This window comes from Lampetra fluviatilis, chromosome 35, assembly GCF_964198595.1.
Source record: "Lampetra fluviatilis chromosome 35, kcLamFluv1.1, whole genome shotgun sequence".
Classification (NCBI taxonomy): domain Eukaryota; kingdom Metazoa; phylum Chordata; class Hyperoartia; order Petromyzontiformes; family Petromyzontidae; genus Lampetra; species Lampetra fluviatilis.
In genome coordinates this window covers 3,405,332-3,425,623 of record NC_136309.1, presented here as the reverse complement: position 1 = coordinate 3,425,623, position 20,292 = coordinate 3,405,332, and the positions used below count along the sequence as shown (strand labels likewise).

The 20,292-nt window shown below is 50.9% G+C and overlaps 1 protein-coding gene across 1 annotated transcript; it reads right to left on the bottom strand.

The window, feature by feature from the left end:
* Positions 1 to 3,210: 3,210 nt before the first annotated feature.
* On the bottom strand, positions 3,211 to 18,819 carry LOC144944650 (heparan sulfate glucosamine 3-O-sulfotransferase 6-like). Its single transcript, XM_078873008.1, has 2 exons — positions 18,407 to 18,819; positions 3,211 to 3,949 (listed from the first exon to the last, which is right to left on the bottom strand). The coding sequence occupies exons 1-2, from the start codon at positions 18,817 to 18,819 to the stop codon at positions 3,211 to 3,213; spliced, it is 1,152 nt and encodes a 383-aa protein (XP_078729134.1).
* Between the last annotated feature and the right edge of the window lie 1,473 nt (positions 18,820 to 20,292).

Sequence of the window (20,292 nt, the reverse complement as noted above, 5' to 3'; positions counted from 1 at the left end):
CTCACGGCACTGCTGGTGGAACGGGCCTCCACTAGAGGGGAGGAAGAAACAGAGAGAGGGAAAGAGCTCTCGAGAGCCCATCTGCAGGCGTATTTGGCCTACTCTTCCACACTGACCAGACGTCTTCGAAGAAGTGTGAGCTACCCACACTTTACCCCCACGTCACGCACGACTTGGTGCGGGGTGGTAGGTAGGGTGGGGTGGGTGGCTTCGTCATCGATGTGTGTGTCAGCGTGTGTGGGGAGCGGTGGTGCAGCGGTCTAAACCTGGTCTAGCGGGACACCAATGTCTGTAACGCAACGACAAGAACAAACCAAGGAAAAGATGACGTTCACTTAATTTGTGCGGTTTCGCACTGTATACGCGGCTAACTTATTCCCACCTGAAACGGTTACTTTTGGGGTTAGAGCGCGTCAATGTTCGTCGTTCAACCCGCCACCACCCGACACGGCCACTTGGTAAGGTTTGTCACGTAAATAAAAGTGTGAATGCTGTGGGTTTACTCTCCAACACACCGGTGCGCTGTACTAGCAACGAATTGGCACGTTCTGTTTACCTGACTAACCTTACTAATCGGCCGTTTCGGGTGGGGGCGCGTTTAACGCCAAATTATATTAACACGGAGGCTTTATTTGTCCTTCGTAAACGTGACACATTTTTTACTTTTTGGCCGTGTCGGGCGGTGGAGGGTTACGACACATTGATAAATAACGCGATCTAACCCAAAAACCTTTATTATGCCAAATTATATATTCACGCGAACTAACCCAAAAACCTCCATTACACACGCGCGTGTTTTCATTACACGCAAAAAGTGCTCGCCACAAATGAACCACAATTAACTCGCTCATCTGGTCAAGGAGCGTAAAGCCATCGTCACGTGAACTCCGGTCATCCTCGCAGCAGCGGCTTTTTGGCTCAGCCATCGAACAAAGACAGTGGCACCCACATCGCACGGCGCTTTCAGATGCGGCGCTTTTGAGGCCGTCTGGAACGCTCTTCATTGCGATATTAGGAAGGCACTGGGAGCTATGCACTTGTAAAGCTAGATTGAAAACTCAATTCTTTAGAACTGCTTTGTTGTGTTGAAATTGTCGTCCTTCCCCCCAGCGCCTCCGATTATCACCGTCGCCTACGTAAAGAAGTTCAACATAATACAGACATATACGTGCGGCGCGTAGCCTGGAGTGTGACGGACGCTTCCTCCTCCTCATCATCCTCCGTGTGTAATCGCAGGCGACCACAAAAAATAATTGGAATTGCTCTATTTTCCTTAACCTCATCCATCCTTCACCCACCGCCCCCCCCCCCCCACTTTCCCAAGTCGCTCCCCCACCCCCGTACCTCAATCAGTGAGCCTCGTACAAAGAATGTAAACGCGTAGGCCACCCTTGAGCTTATTTCCCGCTGATTGGATCCTCATGTCTTTAACGTCTCTCGCCGCAGGGGGGCTAATGCAGATCGTCACGCCGCCGTCTGATAATCGTCCGGGCCTTCGCAGCAACAAACAAAAAAAGCGGCGATGCCTGCAGCGCATCAAGGACGCCACTGCCCTGTAAAGGTGGGGCCAACGTCAGGGCCGACGTCGTGCCAATGGTTCCAACTACATGCCAACGTTGAGCCAACGTTGAGCCAACGTTGAGTCAACGTCGAGTCAACGTCGTGTCAACGTTGAGTCAATGTGGAGTCAACGTCGAGTCAACGTCGAGTCAACGTCGAGTCAACGTTGAGTCAAGGTTGAGTCAACGTCGAGTCAACGTCGAGTCAACGTTGAGCCAATGTCGAGTCAACGTTGAGTCAACGTCGAGCAGAACGTTGAACCAACGTTGGCCCGACGTTGGCTCAATGTTCGATGTTAATTGGAGGTGCCACGAGCAGAGTTGCGGCGGCGGCGTGCATTTACGGACGGCTTCCTAAAAATAAAACGTAACGGCCATCTCCATGAGCTATTCAAAGATGACAATCTAAATAATCTAAATAATAATAATTTAGTATTTGTCACGCGCACAGTTTTCGTTCACTCTCAAGAGAGAGAAAGAGAGAGACAGATACACAGACACAGACGGAACGATTCAGAGCGCGCACGGGGAAACCCACAGACAATGCGGGAAAGGCAGCCAAAACTCCACGTCAACAAGTTGCCCGAGCTCTGGGGTCCTACATTGGCACGTTTGTCCCAACTCCATCAGTGGGTGGTTTTACACCACGCGAGAGAAAACGTGGAGAAAAATCCCACCGGAGAAAATGCACGCGTGCGGAGGGGGGGGGGGGGAGGGAGTAACGCTCGATCCCCACATTACAAGCCAACATCCGAGAGTTGCGCTCTAAAAATAAAAGGCAGAGCTGAGAAATTCCGTGGGATATCGGGTTGTTTAGTCCTTCAAAGGCTGGCAAGGGTTGCATTTATTTCCTTGGTCGATGTAAACTAAACACGCACGCACGTGTGTTTATCCGAGTGCACGTGTGTGAAGACAATTGAGTCAAATCAGGCACCAGCGGTAATATATAAATCATGTGTGTGTGTATATATATATACACACGAGAGATATGCGTCGTCCCTACGCGTTCAGAGTTTCCGATATTAACTCTCGTCGGACTGGGTTTTTTTAAGATACTTAAATAATGCACGGTAATAATAATAATAATACGAGTGATATAAAAAAACGCACACACACACAACTAATAACGTTAACAGCAATTATTAATTTACCCAGCAATAGGCTTCGTCGAGTCTCAAAGCCAGACACGGCGCTCACGACAAACCCGGGGACAGATGGCGTCGGCAACCCACTTGCTGTACTGCCTAAACACTTTGCGCTGGCACTAGCACCAGCAGCAGCACCACCGTGTCACGGCAGGGGTTGCCACCTGTCCCGGTTATTTTGGTCCCCTGAACCGTCCTCTTGTTGAGGTCGGCTGCGGTCCGGGGATAATCTGCGAGCCGTTTGCAAGTCCCGGCCTGTTGTCAGCTGCGTGGCGACGCTCCAGTCCGAATATTCTTCGTCTTCATCCTCCTCCTCCTCTTCTTATTCTTCCCCCCCCCCCCCGCCATGAAATGCCCCGGATATAAATCTTTTTCGTAGCTCAGAGATGGTAACCCCCAGTTCCCATCCTATCTTGAACGCCACCAACACCACCACCACCACCGCCAACGCATCAACCTCCTACCCCACCACCGCCACCACCTTCTCCGCCACCGTCTTCTCCACATCAATCCCAGCCAAAGTCGTGCCCCACCATCCGGTAGAACTCTTGATTGTGGGGCCTGTAAAAGTCCCGCAGCCTCCGGATGGCCTCGGCCTCTATGCGAGGATGCGGCCTGCCCTTGGTCTTGCCCAGGCAGTGCGGCCTCTTCCCGCCGCTCCTCTGGAGGCACGGGAAGCCCTTGGCGGCGTCGAATGCGAAGTGTTGCTCCCCGATGACGGGGCGCAGCCCCAGGAAGCGCTGGACGCGCGCCAGCTCGCCGGCCGGCGCCGTCACCAGCCGCTCGCCGCTCACGAAGAGCATGCGCCCCAGCGGGAAGTGGAGCAGCCAGCGCGCCAGGTGCTGCGCGTAGAGGCCGATGCGCACGGCGCTCCAGCCCGGGTCCACCGAGCCGTTGGCGCGGAAGGCCAGCGCCTCGAAGGACGGGACGCGCGTGGCGTTGCCGGCGGTGGCGGCGGTGGGCGGTTGCTGCTGCTGCTGCTGCTGCAGCTGCTGCTTGGAGAGAGTCTGAGCGTAGTCGGAGATGGCGCGGGTCACGGGGTCGCGCACCACTACCACCAGGCGCATGTCTCCACCTCCTACGTCGCCGCCTCCGCCGCCGCCGCTGCCGTTGTGGTTTCCGCGGAAGCTGTCGCGTTCGTCCCGCGCCAGCGCGCTGATGCGAGCCGGAGCCGCCTCCGTCACGAAGTAGCTCGGGGTTTTCTCCATCGTCAGCTGGCCCTCAAGCGTGGGCGGCATGAGGCTCCTGCCGGAGGCAAACAACAACAACAACAACGTCAACAACTTGAGTTCATGCGGTAAACATTTCCACGTGATAAGCCGCTTCATTTGTGGCCAGGTTGCTTTTGAAAAAGAAGCTTATAGCTCATTGGGTTTTAACTGGTGGAATACATTTTTTTAATAGTTTTATTTGCTTATTTTTTAAAGTGATTTTTTTCTGTTTACCTTTCCTATACTTTGCACTGCTGTTGTGTTTTTTGTACCGTTTGTCCGTTGTAACGTTATGACCCCGTGCCCCCAACAACTGTACATCTGTGGTAAAAGAGTTTTGAAGCTCATCGGATTCCTCCTCTAGTATCAATACAGATTCTGAATTGAGGTGGCACGTGACTGGCAGCCGCAGCCATGGCGAGAGGCATCATGGACGTGGTGTGCCGGGCGTGCGGAAAAATACAGTTGATCATCGATTATTCGCTGTCGCGCGATTATCCGGCTGCTTCCAACATTATCCCCCCCCAAAAAAATCTCTATTACGGATGATACTTTTCGCGTGTTAAACTGTTGTGGAGTTTCGATTTAAAGCTTTCGTGACTGCAGGGATTCATCTTCTTGGTTCTTTCGGTAAAGTCACGTAGAAGGGAAGTAAAAAAATTATTATAATAATAAAACATAATAAAATAATTTTCACGACGTTTCGGCTACAACGCAAGCAGCCGTCCTCAGGTAAAGAATGACGGCTGCTTGCGTTGTAGCCAAAACGTCGTGAGAATTATTTAATTATGTTTTATTATTATTATTTTTTTACTTCCCTTCTACGTGACTTTACCGAAAGAACCAAGAAGATCTTCTTGGTTCTTGCGGTAAAGTCACGTAGAATGAGAATTATTTCATTACGTTTTATTTTTATTATTTTATTATTTCCATTCTACGTGACTTTACCGAAAGAACCAAGAAGATGAATCCCTGCAGTCACGAAAGCTTTACATCGAAACCAAGAAGATGTCGTGGAGTTGACTCAACGCAGCCACCACACGGGGGAGCCACGACCTCTCCCAGCACGAGGCAGGCAATGGGGCCTCCGAGTTGCATCTCACCCACGAACGCATCTTGCACCGCCACGTAGCCGAGCGGGGTAGGACACCCGATGGGTTCAGTGATGAGGTCGTCTTGATCTATTGAAGACCGGGAAGCAGGTGGATGGCTTCACTATTCTGCCAAATCGCCGGATGACGTTGGATGTAATTACCAGCGAAACGGCGCACTGCTCAAATTGTCAACGTTGTGGTTTTACTCTCCAACACACCGGTGGGCTGAAGTAGTTAACTAATTGGCGCGCTGTTCACGTGACAAACCTCACTGGCTGTGTCGGGTGGTGGAGGGTTACGACACATGTATACTTACTCTTTGGTTCTTTCGGTAATGTCACGTAGTTCGAAATAAAATAAATCGATTGCAACACAAGCAATCTTCTTCATCAGGTGGTAAAACCACAGCAAGAAAACAAATTGCTGAAGCGGGAGAGAGAGCTGCCGTGGCAAGAGGTTGTATAGGTAAGAAGGGGGGAGGACCAAGGGGGGGGGGGAGAGAGGGGGGGGGTCCTGCAGTCACGAAAGCATCAAATCAACATTTATACTTACGCGATCTTTAGGAATAATATTGGTCGCGAAAGCCTGCCAGGTGTTAAACTGACTTGGAAGCAGTTCTGGGTGATTTTAAAGTGTCCGGCTGCAGTGGCTTCCGAATATTGTAAGGAAGGTGCGATCTAGGTGATTAATTACGAAGAGAGGTTGGTTTTTTGTGCCGTTAGATCGCGTCAATATCAATGTGTCGTTCACCCACCACCAGCCGACACAGCCAATTAGTCAGGTTTGTCACGTGAACAAAACGTGGCAATGAGCTGTTACGGTATTAAATCGAGCAAAGGTGATGCCGTCACTGCGAAGATCGGGGGGGGGGGGTTAATGTAGTCATATAAATAACAATGGATTATGTTAATCTGAGAATATGATCGTGGATTATAATATTGGTCGCGAAAGCTCGCGTGTTACATTGCAGATGACGTAGTCGCTGTGATCCCCAGCATTGCACGCACACACACATACGCTAGCAAAGAGTCACAACAGCAACCACAGCGCTTGTGCCAGGCTAGGTGCCACTTTGAGGCCGTCGCGCGAAGTGAGGGAAGGCTCACCGTTTGGGTCGCAGGAGGTCACGGGACGGGGACCCATGTGCCATGGAGTTGACTTGTACCAGGCTAGGTTCAGGCAGTCACGGGACAGAGTCCCATGTGCCATGGGATTGACTTGTGCCAGGCTAGGTTCAGGCGGTCACGGGACAGAGACCCATGTGCCATGGGATTGACTTGTACCAGGCTAGGTCCAGGCGGTCACGGGACAGAGTCCCATGTGCCATGGGATTGACTTGTACCAGGCTAGGTTCAGGCGGTCACGGGACAGAGTCCCATGTGCCATGGGATTGACTTGTGCCAGGCTAGGTTCAGGCGGTCACGGGACAGAGTCCCATGTGCCATGGGATTGACTTGTACCAGGCTAGGTTCAGGCGGTCACGGGACAGAGTCCAATGTGCCATGGGATTGACTTGTGCCAGGCTAGGTTCAGGCAGTCACGGGACAAAGACCCATGTGCCATGGGATTGACTGACTGAGATGACCGGCAGATGTGCACCACCAACCTGTGCCCCACACTGGGCCAACTCGCTGCGTTTTAGCCGCCCGGCGCTCCGCTCGTTGTTGTGAGCGTCGCTTCTCTGCCCTCTTCCTTCTCCTGCCCCACGCGGGGACAGCTGCAGAAGCTGTCTCCTCAAACGGGTGGGGGAATCATCTTCTTGGTTCTTTCGGTAAAGTCACGTAGAATGGAAATAATAAAATAATATGGGGGAATGTCCGTCTTGTCGTGATCGCTCCACTGCTAGATGAAGACCTCTCCCCCCCCCCAACCCCCCCCCCCCGCCCCAAATTGGGATCTGTCGCGATTCCGTCACGTAACACTCTTCCACTTCTCTTGCCCTTCCCCCGCACCTCCGATTAGCCACGGTCGGCTACGTACGGTGCGAAAGAAGTTCAACGTACATACCTCTGTGTCGCAGCCGGCGGTAGACAGTCCACATTACTATGGCACGGGCAAAGTCTCCCTCTGTAGGTAAACTCACGTTGACTTCCCACACATTTGGTGATACGACTAACGATTGTATCGCCCTTAAGACACATCCAGTGGCAGCCGTGTCTGTGGGCACAAGGCGACTCAGAACCTGCCTTGCCAAGGGACATTAACCTGCCAGTAAGGGCGAGATTGGGGGGGGGTGGGAGGTGATGTTTGCTGCTGTGTAGCCCCAACGGAGTAACACACCAAACAAGCAGTGCATGTCTCGTGGAAATAACTACCCCGTCCCCAGTCCCACCAGATGGTGCTAATTTTAGCGACCACGGATAGACGATTGATGATGATAATGATGATGGTAGGGCTGAGTTGACCCTGGACAGGAACTGAACTGGTGACCTCGCGATTAGGAGCTTGTGGTGCCCAAGCAAGTCAACTGACCTTGTTGGTGCCCAGAGCATTCAGTGGTGAACTCCACTGGTCTGTGCTTGTGTGACTTTGTTTGTGTGTATTTCTGTGCGTGTGTCTTTGTGTGTGTGTATTTAGATAGATCGTTTATTGTCATTGTCACCAGTACAACGAAATTTAAAATGCTCACCAGTCAGGGCATCATGCATACATTTAAATTAAATAAAACAAGAAAATAAAAATAAAATTAAATGAAAGATAATCAATTTATACTATATATAAAAACAGCCCACGTATACCCACATACCCACATAAGGTTACATTTTGTCATTGCACATCTCTATTTCACATTCAATTGTAAACACTATTACTTAATAATTAATTAGCATTATTGAGTGTGGTGATCGCTGTAGGATAAAAGCTCTGTTTGAATCTGTTTGTCCTTGTTTTGATTGATCTGAATCGTCTGCCTGATGGCAACAGCTCAAACAGTGAGTGTCCAGGGTGAGAAGAGTCCTTTATAATGTTCCGTGCTTTTTTGATGCAACGTGAACTGTGTAGTTCTTCCAGTGTGGGGAGATGGCAGCCGGCGATCTTTTGGGCTGTGTTGATGACCCTCTGGAGCGCTTTCCTCTGAGCGACTGTGCAGCTGGTGTACCATACACAGATGCAGTATGTGAGAATGCTCTCGATGGAGGCTCGGTAGAAGGACACCAGCAGTTTCTGTGTGATGTTATTATTCCTGAGGATTCTCAGGAAGTAAGTATCTGCTGGGCCTTTTTCAGAAGCTCAGTGCTGTTGGCGCTCCAGGTCAGGCCCTCCCCAATGTGGACTCCCAGGAAGCAGAAGTCTGCCACCCTCTCCACACAGTCCCCGCTGATGATTAGTGGCGGAGTGTCCGTTTTCTTTCTCCTGTAGTCTATTATGAGCTCCTTGGTCTTTGCGGTGTTAAGGAGCAGGTTGTTGCCCCTGCAGTATGCTGTCAGCCGCTCCACCTCGTCCCTGTAGGCAGACTCATCCCCCCCAGAGATGAGCCCCACCACTGTGGTGTCATCAGCAAACTTCACAATGGTGTTGCTATGGTGGACGGCGGCACAGTCATGTGTGTAGAGGGAGTCGAGCAGGGGGCTCAGTACACAGCCCTGGGGGGAGCCGGTACTGAGGCTCAGGGCTGTGGATGTATGACGGCCCACTCTGACCCTCTGTCTGCGGCCCGAGAGGAAACTATGTATCTACATGCAGGTGGAATGTGGAATCCCCAGGTCGCCCAGTTGTTCCACCAGTTTGTGTGGGAGGATGGTGTTGAACGCAGAACTGTAATCCACGAAGAGCATCCGCACATAGCTCCCCTGCTGCTCCAGGTGTGACAGTGCAGCATGTAGTGCTGCTGTGGCCACGGCGTCCTCCGTGGATCGGTTCGCTCTGTAGGCAAACTGGTGGGGGTCAAGGTTTCGGGGCAAGCTTCCTATGATGTGACTCCGGACCAGTTTTTCAAAGCACTTCATCACCACTGGCGTGAGTGCTACCGGCCCGGTAGTCGTTGTAGCTGGAAATGTGGGTTTTTTTGGGCAGGGGGACTATGGTGGAGGACTTTAGGCAGGGTGGTACAGTGGACTGTTCCAGAGACAGGTTGAAAATCCTTGTGAAGACTCCAGCCAGCTCGTCAGCACAGTCCTTCAGCACACGTCCCGGGACGCCATCAGGTCCCGCAGCCTTCCTCGGGAAGGCTGCGGGACCTGAATATTACCAATTGCTTAATGCTGCCAGACAATCATCTGACCCATAGGTGGCAGCCATCTCAAGACAGAGGACGAGAGGACTCTAGCCACCCCGATGCCACGCATATAAAGGATTTATAGTGAAAAACTTTGTTTTTACGGGTTAATTTTTTCTGTCTGTGCGTGTGCAGTGTGGCAGTGGCGCAGTTGTTAGCGCCCCCCACTACGAACTCGGCGAACCCAAGTACGACTCCCGCTCACGTCCAACAACAGTGATGAACATACCCTTAAATTATTATCTGGTGCGGTGTGTGTATAATCATCCGCGGTGGAGAGAGACACACAGAAGGAAGAAAGACAAAGGCGGCCGGGCATGACGCCCATTTTTGGTCTTCATAGGTGCTCGCTAACGGCACTTTACCCTCAGCAGCCTGCTGAGTCGGCCACACGGGATATCTTTGCCTTCGGTAGGCGAGCGGGACAATGGTTGCATTGGAGCACAGAGGGCATTAAGGGGCATTTGTCTAAGGTCGACGGGGTGGATGTCAAAGGGCAGCGGTTGTCGTGGCTTTTGGCCACAGTTCAGTGGGCCCCTTCTGCACGGACGAACGCCTCCCGAGCGCGTGCGGCATCTAAAATAAATTGTCACGCACAACGAGTCTGTGTGGAAAATGTCAGCTCGATTAGATCACGGGAAGTGGGTTAAAAAACGACCGAAAGATTTGCACGGTCGTAAGCAAGCAAGCAAGCACGCAAGCAAGCAAGCACGCAAGCAAGCACGCAAGCAAGCAAGCACGCAAGCAAGCACGCAAGCAAGCACGCAAGCGAACTTAATATAAAGGCTTAAAAATAGTAAAGAGTTGTCCAGTTTCTAATTGTGTCTCCCTCCTAAAGAGACCGTCTCTTTAGGAGACAAACATCTCCTTTGGGTGATTGTTCGTTTCGACTCGACGAGAAAGTCTCTCTAACCGTGGCACGCGCCACGGGGAAGGGGAGTCGCGTGCAGGATGCACCACCGGTGGAGACAAAGCTAGGAGATCTTAACTACCTCGCCTGGTATACAGGAGGTCGTGGGTTCCATCCCGACCCTGACGCGCCTGCTGCTGTATATTTGGAGTTTGCGTGTTTCTCTCCCATCATCATCATCACGGTGGCTAGGAGATGTTAATTACCTCGCCTGGTATACAGGAGGTCGTGGGTTCCATCCCGACCCTGACGCCTGCTGCTGTATATTTGGAGTTTGCGTGTCTCTCTCCCATCATCATCATCACGGTGGCTAGGAGATGTTAATTACCTCGCCTGGTATACAGGAGGTCGTGGGTTCCATCCCGACCCTGACGCCTGCTGCTGTATATTTGGAGTTTGCGTGTCTCTCTCCCATCATCATCACGGTGGCTAGGAGATGTTAATTACCTCGCCTGGTACGGGGAGGCTGTAGTTTCTCTCGCTCTCTTGGGTGCAGCCCAAATAGTTTCAAGGACAATGCACATCGTTATTATAGTTGCCAAAGAATATTTGTTGGCGTGTTTTTTTTTGTTTAACCACAAGCATGATGCGTGCTAAATGCAGACTCGATGCCTCGCAAACAGTCGGTGTCTACTTGGTGTCCGGAACATCTTTATAACGCCTCCTCCTGTATTATTGCCAGAAAGGGAAAAGCATTTTCTAATGTGTGTTGTTGTTGTTGCTGTAACTTTCAAGCAAGGCCGTAGCCATGGAGTCAACATTGGGGGCACCAAATCTTCCTAGGCGGTGTGGCGGTCCCCCCCCCCCAGAAACAAATCTAACTTTGAAAACGAATTTCCTGCCTAAAATATAAAAAAAAATCACTAACACATGGGATGAACTTTATATAATTTTTTTACAATAATTTCTAATAGTGTATTGTATTACATTGCTCTGTTTTTTTCTTTTCTTTACCTTTTCTTGTTTCATTGTATGTAATGGCAGAGATTAGGGATTAATAAAGTACAACCATAACCACAATCATTTTAACATAAATATATTTTATAGCAATATATTGGGGGGGGGGGGGGGGGGACAATTTAAGCATATTTGAATATATAATTACGGCCTTGCTTTCACGTGACTTTCAGCAGCGACGCAATATTTCATCATTATTTCTTTGGACTGCGGGAGGAATCCGATGAGCTATGAAGCTTTTTTGTTTTTTTCTCACACACGTCCCGTATGGGGCAAGGGGGGTAGGCAAGTCACAACGACAAAACAATACAAAAACTAAAACGATAGGAGTACAGGCCACCTGACTTACGATCATAAGTCAATGCAGCCAGTGGCGTCACTGGAGCGCTCGTGAAAGTCACTTTCAAAAGTATTTCACGCAGTGCCCTCCCACCCCCATCGAGGATTCAAATGTCTGCGTCTGTCAGTCGGGAGCGCTGTGTGTGTCACGCAGACTGTCACTGTGAGTCAGGCTGTACCACTGTGTGTGTCACAGGGTGTCACTGTGAGTCAGGTTGTACCACTGTGTGTGTCACGCAGACTGTCACTGTGAGTCAGGCTGTACCACTGTGTGTGTCACAGGATGTCACTGTGAGTCAGGCTGTACCACTGTGTGTGTCACAGGATGTCACTGTGAGTCAGGCTGTACCACTGTGTGTGTCACAGGCTGTCACTGTGAGTCAGGTTGTACCACTGTGTGTGTCACGCAGACTGTCACTGTGAGTCAGGCTGTACCACTGTGTGTGTCACGCAGGCTGTGACTGTGGGTCAGGCTGTACCACTGTGTCACGCAGGCTGTGACTGTGGGTCAGGCTGTACCACTGTGTGTGTCACAGGATGTCACTGTGAGTCAGGCTGTACCACTGTGTGTGTCAGTAGGCTGTCACTGTGAGTCAGGTTGTACCACTGTGTGTGTCACGCAGACTGTCACTGTGAGTCAGGCTGTACCACTGTGTGTGTCACAGGGTGTCACTGTGGGTCAGGCTGTACCACTGTGTGTGTCACAGGCTGTGACTGTGAGTCAGGCTGTACCACTGTGTGTGTCACAGGATGTCACTGTGAGTCAGGCTGTACCACTCTGTGTGTCACAGGCTGTCACTGTGAGTCAGGGTGTACCACTGTGTGTGTCACGCAGACTGTCACTGTGAGTCAGGCTGTACCACTGTGTGTGTCACATGGTGTCACTGTGGGTCAGGCTGTACCACTGTGTGTGTCACAGGCTGTGACTGTGAGTCAGGCTGTACCACTGTGTGTGTCACAGGATGTCACTGTGAGTCAGGCTGTACCACTGTGTGTGTCACAGGCTGTCACTGTGAGTCAGGTTGTGCCACTGTGTGTGTCACGCAGACTGTCACTGTGAGTCAGGCTGTACCACTGTGTGTGTCACAGGGTGTCACTGTGGGTCAGGCTGTACCACTGTGTGTGTCACAGGCTGTGACTGTGAGTCAGGCTGTACCACTGTGTGTGTCACAGGATATCACTGTGAGTCAGGCTGTACCACTGTGTGTGTGTCACAGGGTGTCACTGTGGGTCAGGCTGTACCACTGTGTGTGTCACCGAGCCTGTCACTGTTTCTTGAGAACTGCTTATTGTGTGTTTAGTGTCTGGTCCTTGCCCGCACAGCCAAACTTTACCCCGTACACCACCACCACTACCACCACTAACTCTAACCATCACCACCACTAACTCTAACCACCATCACCACCACCACTGTCTCTCGCCCGCACCACCACCACCATCATCATCAAAGACAAATATCCCACTTCACAGGCTGTTGGGGCAGGTGCTGTAAGCGAGCAGCAGCAGCATCACCTGTGAAGACCGGCACGGCACACGGGGGGGGGGGGGCAGAACCATGCCCAGCTGCCTCGATTACGATCATCATGACCATCACCACCACCACCAACAACATCACTACAGGCTACCAACACCACACATACAACAGTACCATCATGATGATCATCATCAACACTTTGGCTTTTTGTGTTTAGTTTGTTGTCCTTCCCCCGTACCTCCGACAAGCACGGTTGGCTACGTACGGCGCATAAGAAGTTCAACATGCGTACATGCATGTGCCACTTTGCGTCACGCACTTTGTCAGGCTGTGTCACTGTGTGTGTGTCACCGTGTGTCACTGTGTGTCTCTGTGTGTCACTGTGTGTCACGCACTTTGTCAGGCTGTGTCACTGTGTGTCACTGTGTGTCACTGCCTGTCAAGCTGTGTGTCACTTTGTGTCACGTAGTTTGTCAGGCTGTGTCACTGCGTGTCACTGCGTGTCACTGTGTGTCACTGTGTGTCACCGTGTGTCACTGTGTGTGTGTGTCACCGTGTGTCACTGTGTGTCACTGTGTGTCACCGTGTGTCACTGTGTGTGTGTGTCACCGTGTGTCACTGCGTGTCACTGTGTGTCACTGTGTGTCACCGTGAGTGACCCACGCGGCTGCACTTGGGGCGATGTTTGTTTCACGTTGGCCGTGAAGCGGTGAGCGGTGAGCGAGCGGACGCAGGTCCAAATATCTCGGGGGGCAATGCAGACAAAGTTCACGGCCTCGGCTCGAGTAGATCAAATACCGTGGTGGGACCATTCAACCTCGGGGTCTCTGCTGTGGATCATTAAACCGGGGCCCTCGTGAAAGCCCCTTCCGTCGTGACAGCAGCCGTGAGACCCCAGGGAACCAACGAATTCTCGACTCGTTGGGAGCAGTGGCTATACGTGACCGGGAGGGGGTCGGCAAAAACCTGCGGCTCTAGAAGGAACTAATCCGTGACAGTCGTCGTCCACGTTGCATTGCGGCTCTTGAAATATTGAGCGGATTTTTTTGTTTTGTTTTACGCTGAATTTCGAATAAAAAAAATGTCTCATTGCTTTTTGGTTGCCGTTCTCTGAGGCTATGACCGCTTTGTGTTGATATTATTTTTTTAAGGCGCTCCTCAACAAGGCCGTTTCGCTGATGGGATGCGTGAATTAAAAACTAATTATTACATCAACTTGCCATTCGAAATTGACTTATTCACGTGTTATGTTGGCCTTGCTGCACGTGGAGCAACGAGAGTTGATTTATTTTTAAATTTGTATTTATTTTCTTAAATCGCACTCGCATCTCTCAAACACTCGGGATGCTGCTGTAGTGAGCGCACGCGCACATCGACTGCACGTGGCGACACGCGCGGAGCTCAACCAACGCATCGTTGCATCTCACGGCACAAGTAGAATCGTCAGAGGTGGGACAAAGTCATTGTTATGCAAGTCCAAGTCGAGTCGCAAGTCATCAAATTCATGACTCGAGTCTGACTCGAGTCCAAGTCACATGACTCGAGTCCACACCTCTGAGAATCGTCGCGTTAATGTTCTTTTAGAATGACGCGAACAAAGTTTGTCTTTCGGATGCGTCGGCAGTTGGGTGCACGAACACCACCACCACCAACAACAACACACCACCAACGTGATACAGCAATTGTGCTGTGATGGTTACACCTGAAGACGGAAGCTTGTGTTGCCTCCGAAACGTCGTGATTTATTATTTTATTTATATTATTACTTCTATAAAAAAAAATTCCGTGACTTTACCGAAAAAGACTAAGAGTATGAATCCTTGCAGTCACGAAAGCTTCAAATCTAGAACAGTAACAACTTCAACTCATTCTAGATTTGAAGCTTTCGTGACTGCAAGGATTCATATTCGTAGGTTTTTTCGGTAAAGTGACGTAGGTAAAAAATAAAATAAAATTAATAAAAGTAAAATAAAATAAAAATCACGACGTTTCGGAGGCAACACAAGCTTCCGTCTTCAACTCACACATCCCGTGTCAACGGCAACACCGTGTGGCTTTCAAAGAGCGCGAGAGAGAGAAATCACGTAGCATGCGAAGTTTCGGTCGATGACCCTTCTTCCTAGATGCATACAAAGAGAAAGATTCCCCATATAGGCCGAACATAATTCTGGGGTTAAGTGCTGTTAGCGAGTCGCAACGCCCGTGAAGACACACACGCGCACGCACGCACGTAAACACAGTACACACTTACACATGGACATATCTGCACCTATACACACACATGAACACGCTTATGCAAACGTACATATATACACACAATACACACACGATACACACACGTTACATACAAAGACAAAAGATCCCTCTTACGGACGGTTGGGGGCCAAGTGCTGTTCGCGAGCGCCTATTAAGGCCAGAAGAATAGGCCAGGACGGCCACGCACAAACCGAGATGGCCCATTTCAGGCCGAGTCTACCTAGGAGGAGGGCCCAGCAACCGGTTCACGTATTCGTCACTGATGCATAGCCGTGGCTTCCCACACACAAAGATCACCCGCATAGCCTCAACAGACTGTTGGGGCAAGTGCCGTTCGCGAGCAACTATGAAGGCGGCACGGCACACGAGGGGGTGGGTGGCCGGCACCACGCCCGGCCGCCTTTGCCTCCCCCCCCCCGTGGCGATGTTTATTACACACCGCACCAAGTGACTCATTTGAGGCCGAGTCGACCTAGGGGAGGCCCAGGACCCGTTCAGATAAGCGTGAGCGGGAATCTAACTCGTGTGGCCGGGTTCGTAGCACAGCGCGCTAACCGCTACACTACCGCTCCCCAGCATAAACACACGTAGACATACACACACATAGACATACACACACATAGACATACACACGCATAGACATACACACATACGACGCGTACACACAATGGATAAAACAGCGTACGTACGCCACTCATATAGACACACACACGCGTTTCAAACACATAGTTTCAAACACATAGTAACCCACACAAAGATTTCCCTCTAGCCGTACAGACTGTTGGGGCAAGTGCTGTTCATAGGTGCTCGCTAACAGCACTTGCCCCAACAACAACAACAACAGCAACCATGCAAATATACCCGTATAGCCTTTAACAGACTGTTGGGGCAAGTGCTGTTAGCGAGCACCTATGAAGGCCGGCATGGCACACGAGGGGGTGGGTGGCCAACACCACGCCCGGCCGCCTTTGTCTCCCCAGTGGCGATGTTTACACACCGCACCAGGTACTCATTTGAGGCTGAGTCGACCTAGGGGAGGCCCAGGGTATATATGTATATACACACACGTATACACACATATAGGTAGATACATATAAACTCAGACTCACACCGAGATTCACTTTGTCACTCGATATTCTCCGCAACGCTAGGAGTAGGGATTTTTGGCGTAAGGCACTACCACTAGAGTCTTGTCAAGGGAACGCTTATATAGTATATAATAACAATCATATAATATTGTAGCCTATACACCCATATAAGTATGAACAGGTTCATATATATTTTTTTAACATTGGGACAAATATAAGGCGAGATTGGATTTGACATAACCAAAATAATTAGCAAAACACCGTTCCCCACTCGATTTAAACACATCCATACTGTTCACACATATACTCACCAATATACACGTACACACACTTATACACACATCATTGACACACACACTCACTCATACACACATCATTGACACACACTCACTCACATCATTTACACACACACTCACTCATACACATATCATTGACACACACTCACTCACTCATACTCACATCATTGACACACACTCACTCACATCATTGACATACACACCCACTCATACACACATCATTGACACACACTCACTCACTCATACTCACATCATTTACACACACACTCACTCATACACACATCATTGACACACACACAGACTCATACTAACATCATTGACACACACACACACACTCATACACACATCATTTACACACACACTCAATCATATACACATCATTCACAAATAACAAAGATCCCCCTATAGCCTTAACAGACTGTTGGGGCAAGTGCTGTTAGCGATCACCTACACACACACACACTCATACACATCGTTCACACACACACACTCATACACATTATTCACACATATATACACACGCTCATATACACACACATCATTCACACACACTCCCTCATATACGCAGCGATCTATATACTCATAACAAACACTCAACACATTCGTTAATGACACTGTCAAACTGTGGACAATATAGTCAACCCATAGAGGCACATACAGATACAGAGACCCATAGGGAAATATATATTAAAGACGAGCCTCAGTCGTACGAGTGTGGCCATGCTACCCACACTATGGACCATAGAGTAAACACAGAGACACACAGAGGTACAGACTCATAGAGACTCACAGAGAGACTCATGCACCGCAGAGTCAACCCACTGCGGTCTGCGCTCCTTCAACGGAGGAACGGGAAGAGCGGCGACACGACACGAACTCTCTCCCTCTGTCTCTCTGCTGAAGCCCTCTCGTCGTGACCAACAGCAGCAGCAGCAGTAAAACCTCGACATCGGTGACATCGAGCTCGTTACACCACGTCGTCATACGCAAGAAAATGGAAGGAAACAAGCCTGACATTCATCCCCCTCCTCCTTCACACGTCTATCTATCCAAGAAAAAACAAGAATATCCATCTTCTTGGTTCTTTCGGTAAAGTCACGTAGAAGGGAAATAATAAAATAATAAAAATAAAACATAATAAAATAATTCTCACGACGTTTCGGCCACAGCGCAAGCAGCCGTCCTCAGGTGAAGAACAGGTATGTCGATAAGACAGAGTCTGAAACTCTGTCTTATCTTCAGACTCTGTCTTATCGACAGACCTGTTCTTCACCTGAGGACGGCTGCTTGCGTTGTGGCCGAAACGTCGTGAGAGTTATTTTATTATTATTTTTATTATTTTATTATTTCCATTCTACGTGACTTTACCGAAAGAACCAAGAGGATGACTCCCTGCAGTCACGAAAGCTTTAAATCGAAAGAATATCTATATTTTAAAGTGTTTCTCTACACATCCCATCAGCCGCCTCATGTTGGCCTTCTGGGAGTGCACACAACTCGGACCCAAGTGTTGCGTGTGGGCTGCCGCTGAGAAAACCGAACGCTGCTAAAGTTCTGCATTCCTCGAAGGCCCCTGTGGGCTCATGGCGTGTTTAACACACACACAGAGCGAGAGAGAGACGTCATTTGTTTTCTTCAATGCGCGCGGACAGGTGTACCGAAAGGAAGTTTCATCATCTGCAGACCGGCATTGTAAACATCCCCTATAAGAGACGAGCATCAGGGGGGTTGGGGGGTGGGCACGTGATGTTATCGAGCACCGGCTCACGGCGCACGAGAGGCTCGCCCGCGTGTGCGTGTGTGGCCAGAAGCAGCAACGCAAGTCCCGGCCGCCTTTGTCTCTCCACGACACGGGATCTCTCACCTGTACCACTCGAGGCCTCGCTGGTAATTCCTGTCGAAGAAGTGCGGCTCAGCTCCTGCCGCTCTCACGTCCGGATGGAGCCGCAGTGCTTCGAGAAGAGCGCGGGTTCCACCCTTCTTCACGCCGATGATGATGGCTTGAGGTAGCCTCCTCCTCGGCACCTCTTCCACCTCCTCCACCTCCTCCTCCACCTCGACCTCTTCCCTGGCCACGCCGCGGTTCGACTCCCCGTGCCGGATCCACAACGTCGCCTCCGCCGCCGCGACTTCTGCTGATTGGGAGCGGACGGAGTTCGCGTGGCCCCTGAAATCGCGGGGTCCCGGCAATGGAGCGCTCCTCCTGTCCGGAGCGCATTGAGACGGGGTCGATAAAGCGAGGAGTAAGAGTACTCCGCCGGTGATGATGGGCGTCATGGTCGTTATAGGTGAAACTCCGAAGGGTCGTGGAAGAGACGGCGGTGGTGAGACGAACGATGGGTTCCCAGGTCTTCTGTATCGATCAGTCACCTTGTTATCCGCACTATCGAAGAACGACTACGTACTTGTAAATAATACTTTAGGAGATTGTCACGTGGTTTTTGATTGTTTGTTAAAATGTAAAAGATGACGATCACTCCGAATTGAGCGATGAATCGTCCGTCGATAAAATATAAAAAGGTAAATCCTCCTGGATTATCATTGAAACTCCATTGTCGGGGGAAGGAGACGATGACAAAGATCCCCCGTGTAGCCTTCACAGACTGTTGGGGCAAGTGCTGTTAGCGAGTAGCACCTACTCCAGGCCGGAACGGCAACACACGAGGGGGCGGTCCAGATAATCGTCACCGCCACCACCGCTGGTGTTGTCCGTAAGTCGGTTATCGAACTCAGGGATTGCCGGGATCGTAGCGCTCCACCTATGAATTACCCCCCCAGGACACACACAGACAGACACAGACAGACACAGACACATGAGCGAGAGAGGGAAGAGACGTCGCTTGCCTTGCCCACACCCGAGTGCCGTGGCTGAGCGAATTTGTCCGAATTCAGACGGAGAGGCACCCCCAGCCGCCTCCTCCTCCTCCTCGCCCTTATAAGAGCGAAGGGCGCGTCATGATGGGGCGGAGCGGGCTGGGTGGAGGGGGTGGAGGGGGTGGAGGTGGTGGTGAACGGGGAGGGCTGGCGGGGAAGGCGGGATTACGTGGAGGAGAGACAAAGGCGGCTCGGGGCGGTGACGCTCGTCAAAGGCGGTCGGGCGTGGTGCTGGCCACCCACCCCCTCGTGTGCCACAGTGCCGGCCTTCATAGGTGCTGCTCGCTAACAGCACTTGCCCCAACAGTCTGTGAAGGCTATACGGGGGACCTTTGTATTTGCTTTGGATGACCATAGAGTCGCTTTCAAAGAACAAGAACTCACCAACACCCCCGTGTAGCCTTTAACAAACTGTTGGGGCGAGTGCTGGTAGCGAGTAGCAACCTATGAAGGCCGGAACGGCACACGAAGGGGGTGGGTGGTCAGCACCACGCCCGGGCGCCTTTGTCTCCCCAGCGCTGATGTTTTATACATACCGCACCAGGTACTCATTCGAGGCTGAGTCGACCTAGGGGAGGCCTAGGACCGGGTCAAATAATCGTCACCGGTGTTGGACGTGGGCGGGAATCGAACTCGGGTCGCCGGGTTCGTAGCGCAGTGCGCTAACCGCTACACCACCGCTCCCCACACATAGACATACACACATACAACAACGCACATACACCACTCATATCGACAGACACGCGTATCAAACACATCGTACCCACGTATATCGATACTCGGGGTGGGGGGGGTTAAAGTTCGTGGCGTAGCGCGCTAACCGCTATCCCCCCCCCCCCAACAGAGTCGCTATCACACACAAAGGCAAAGCTCCCC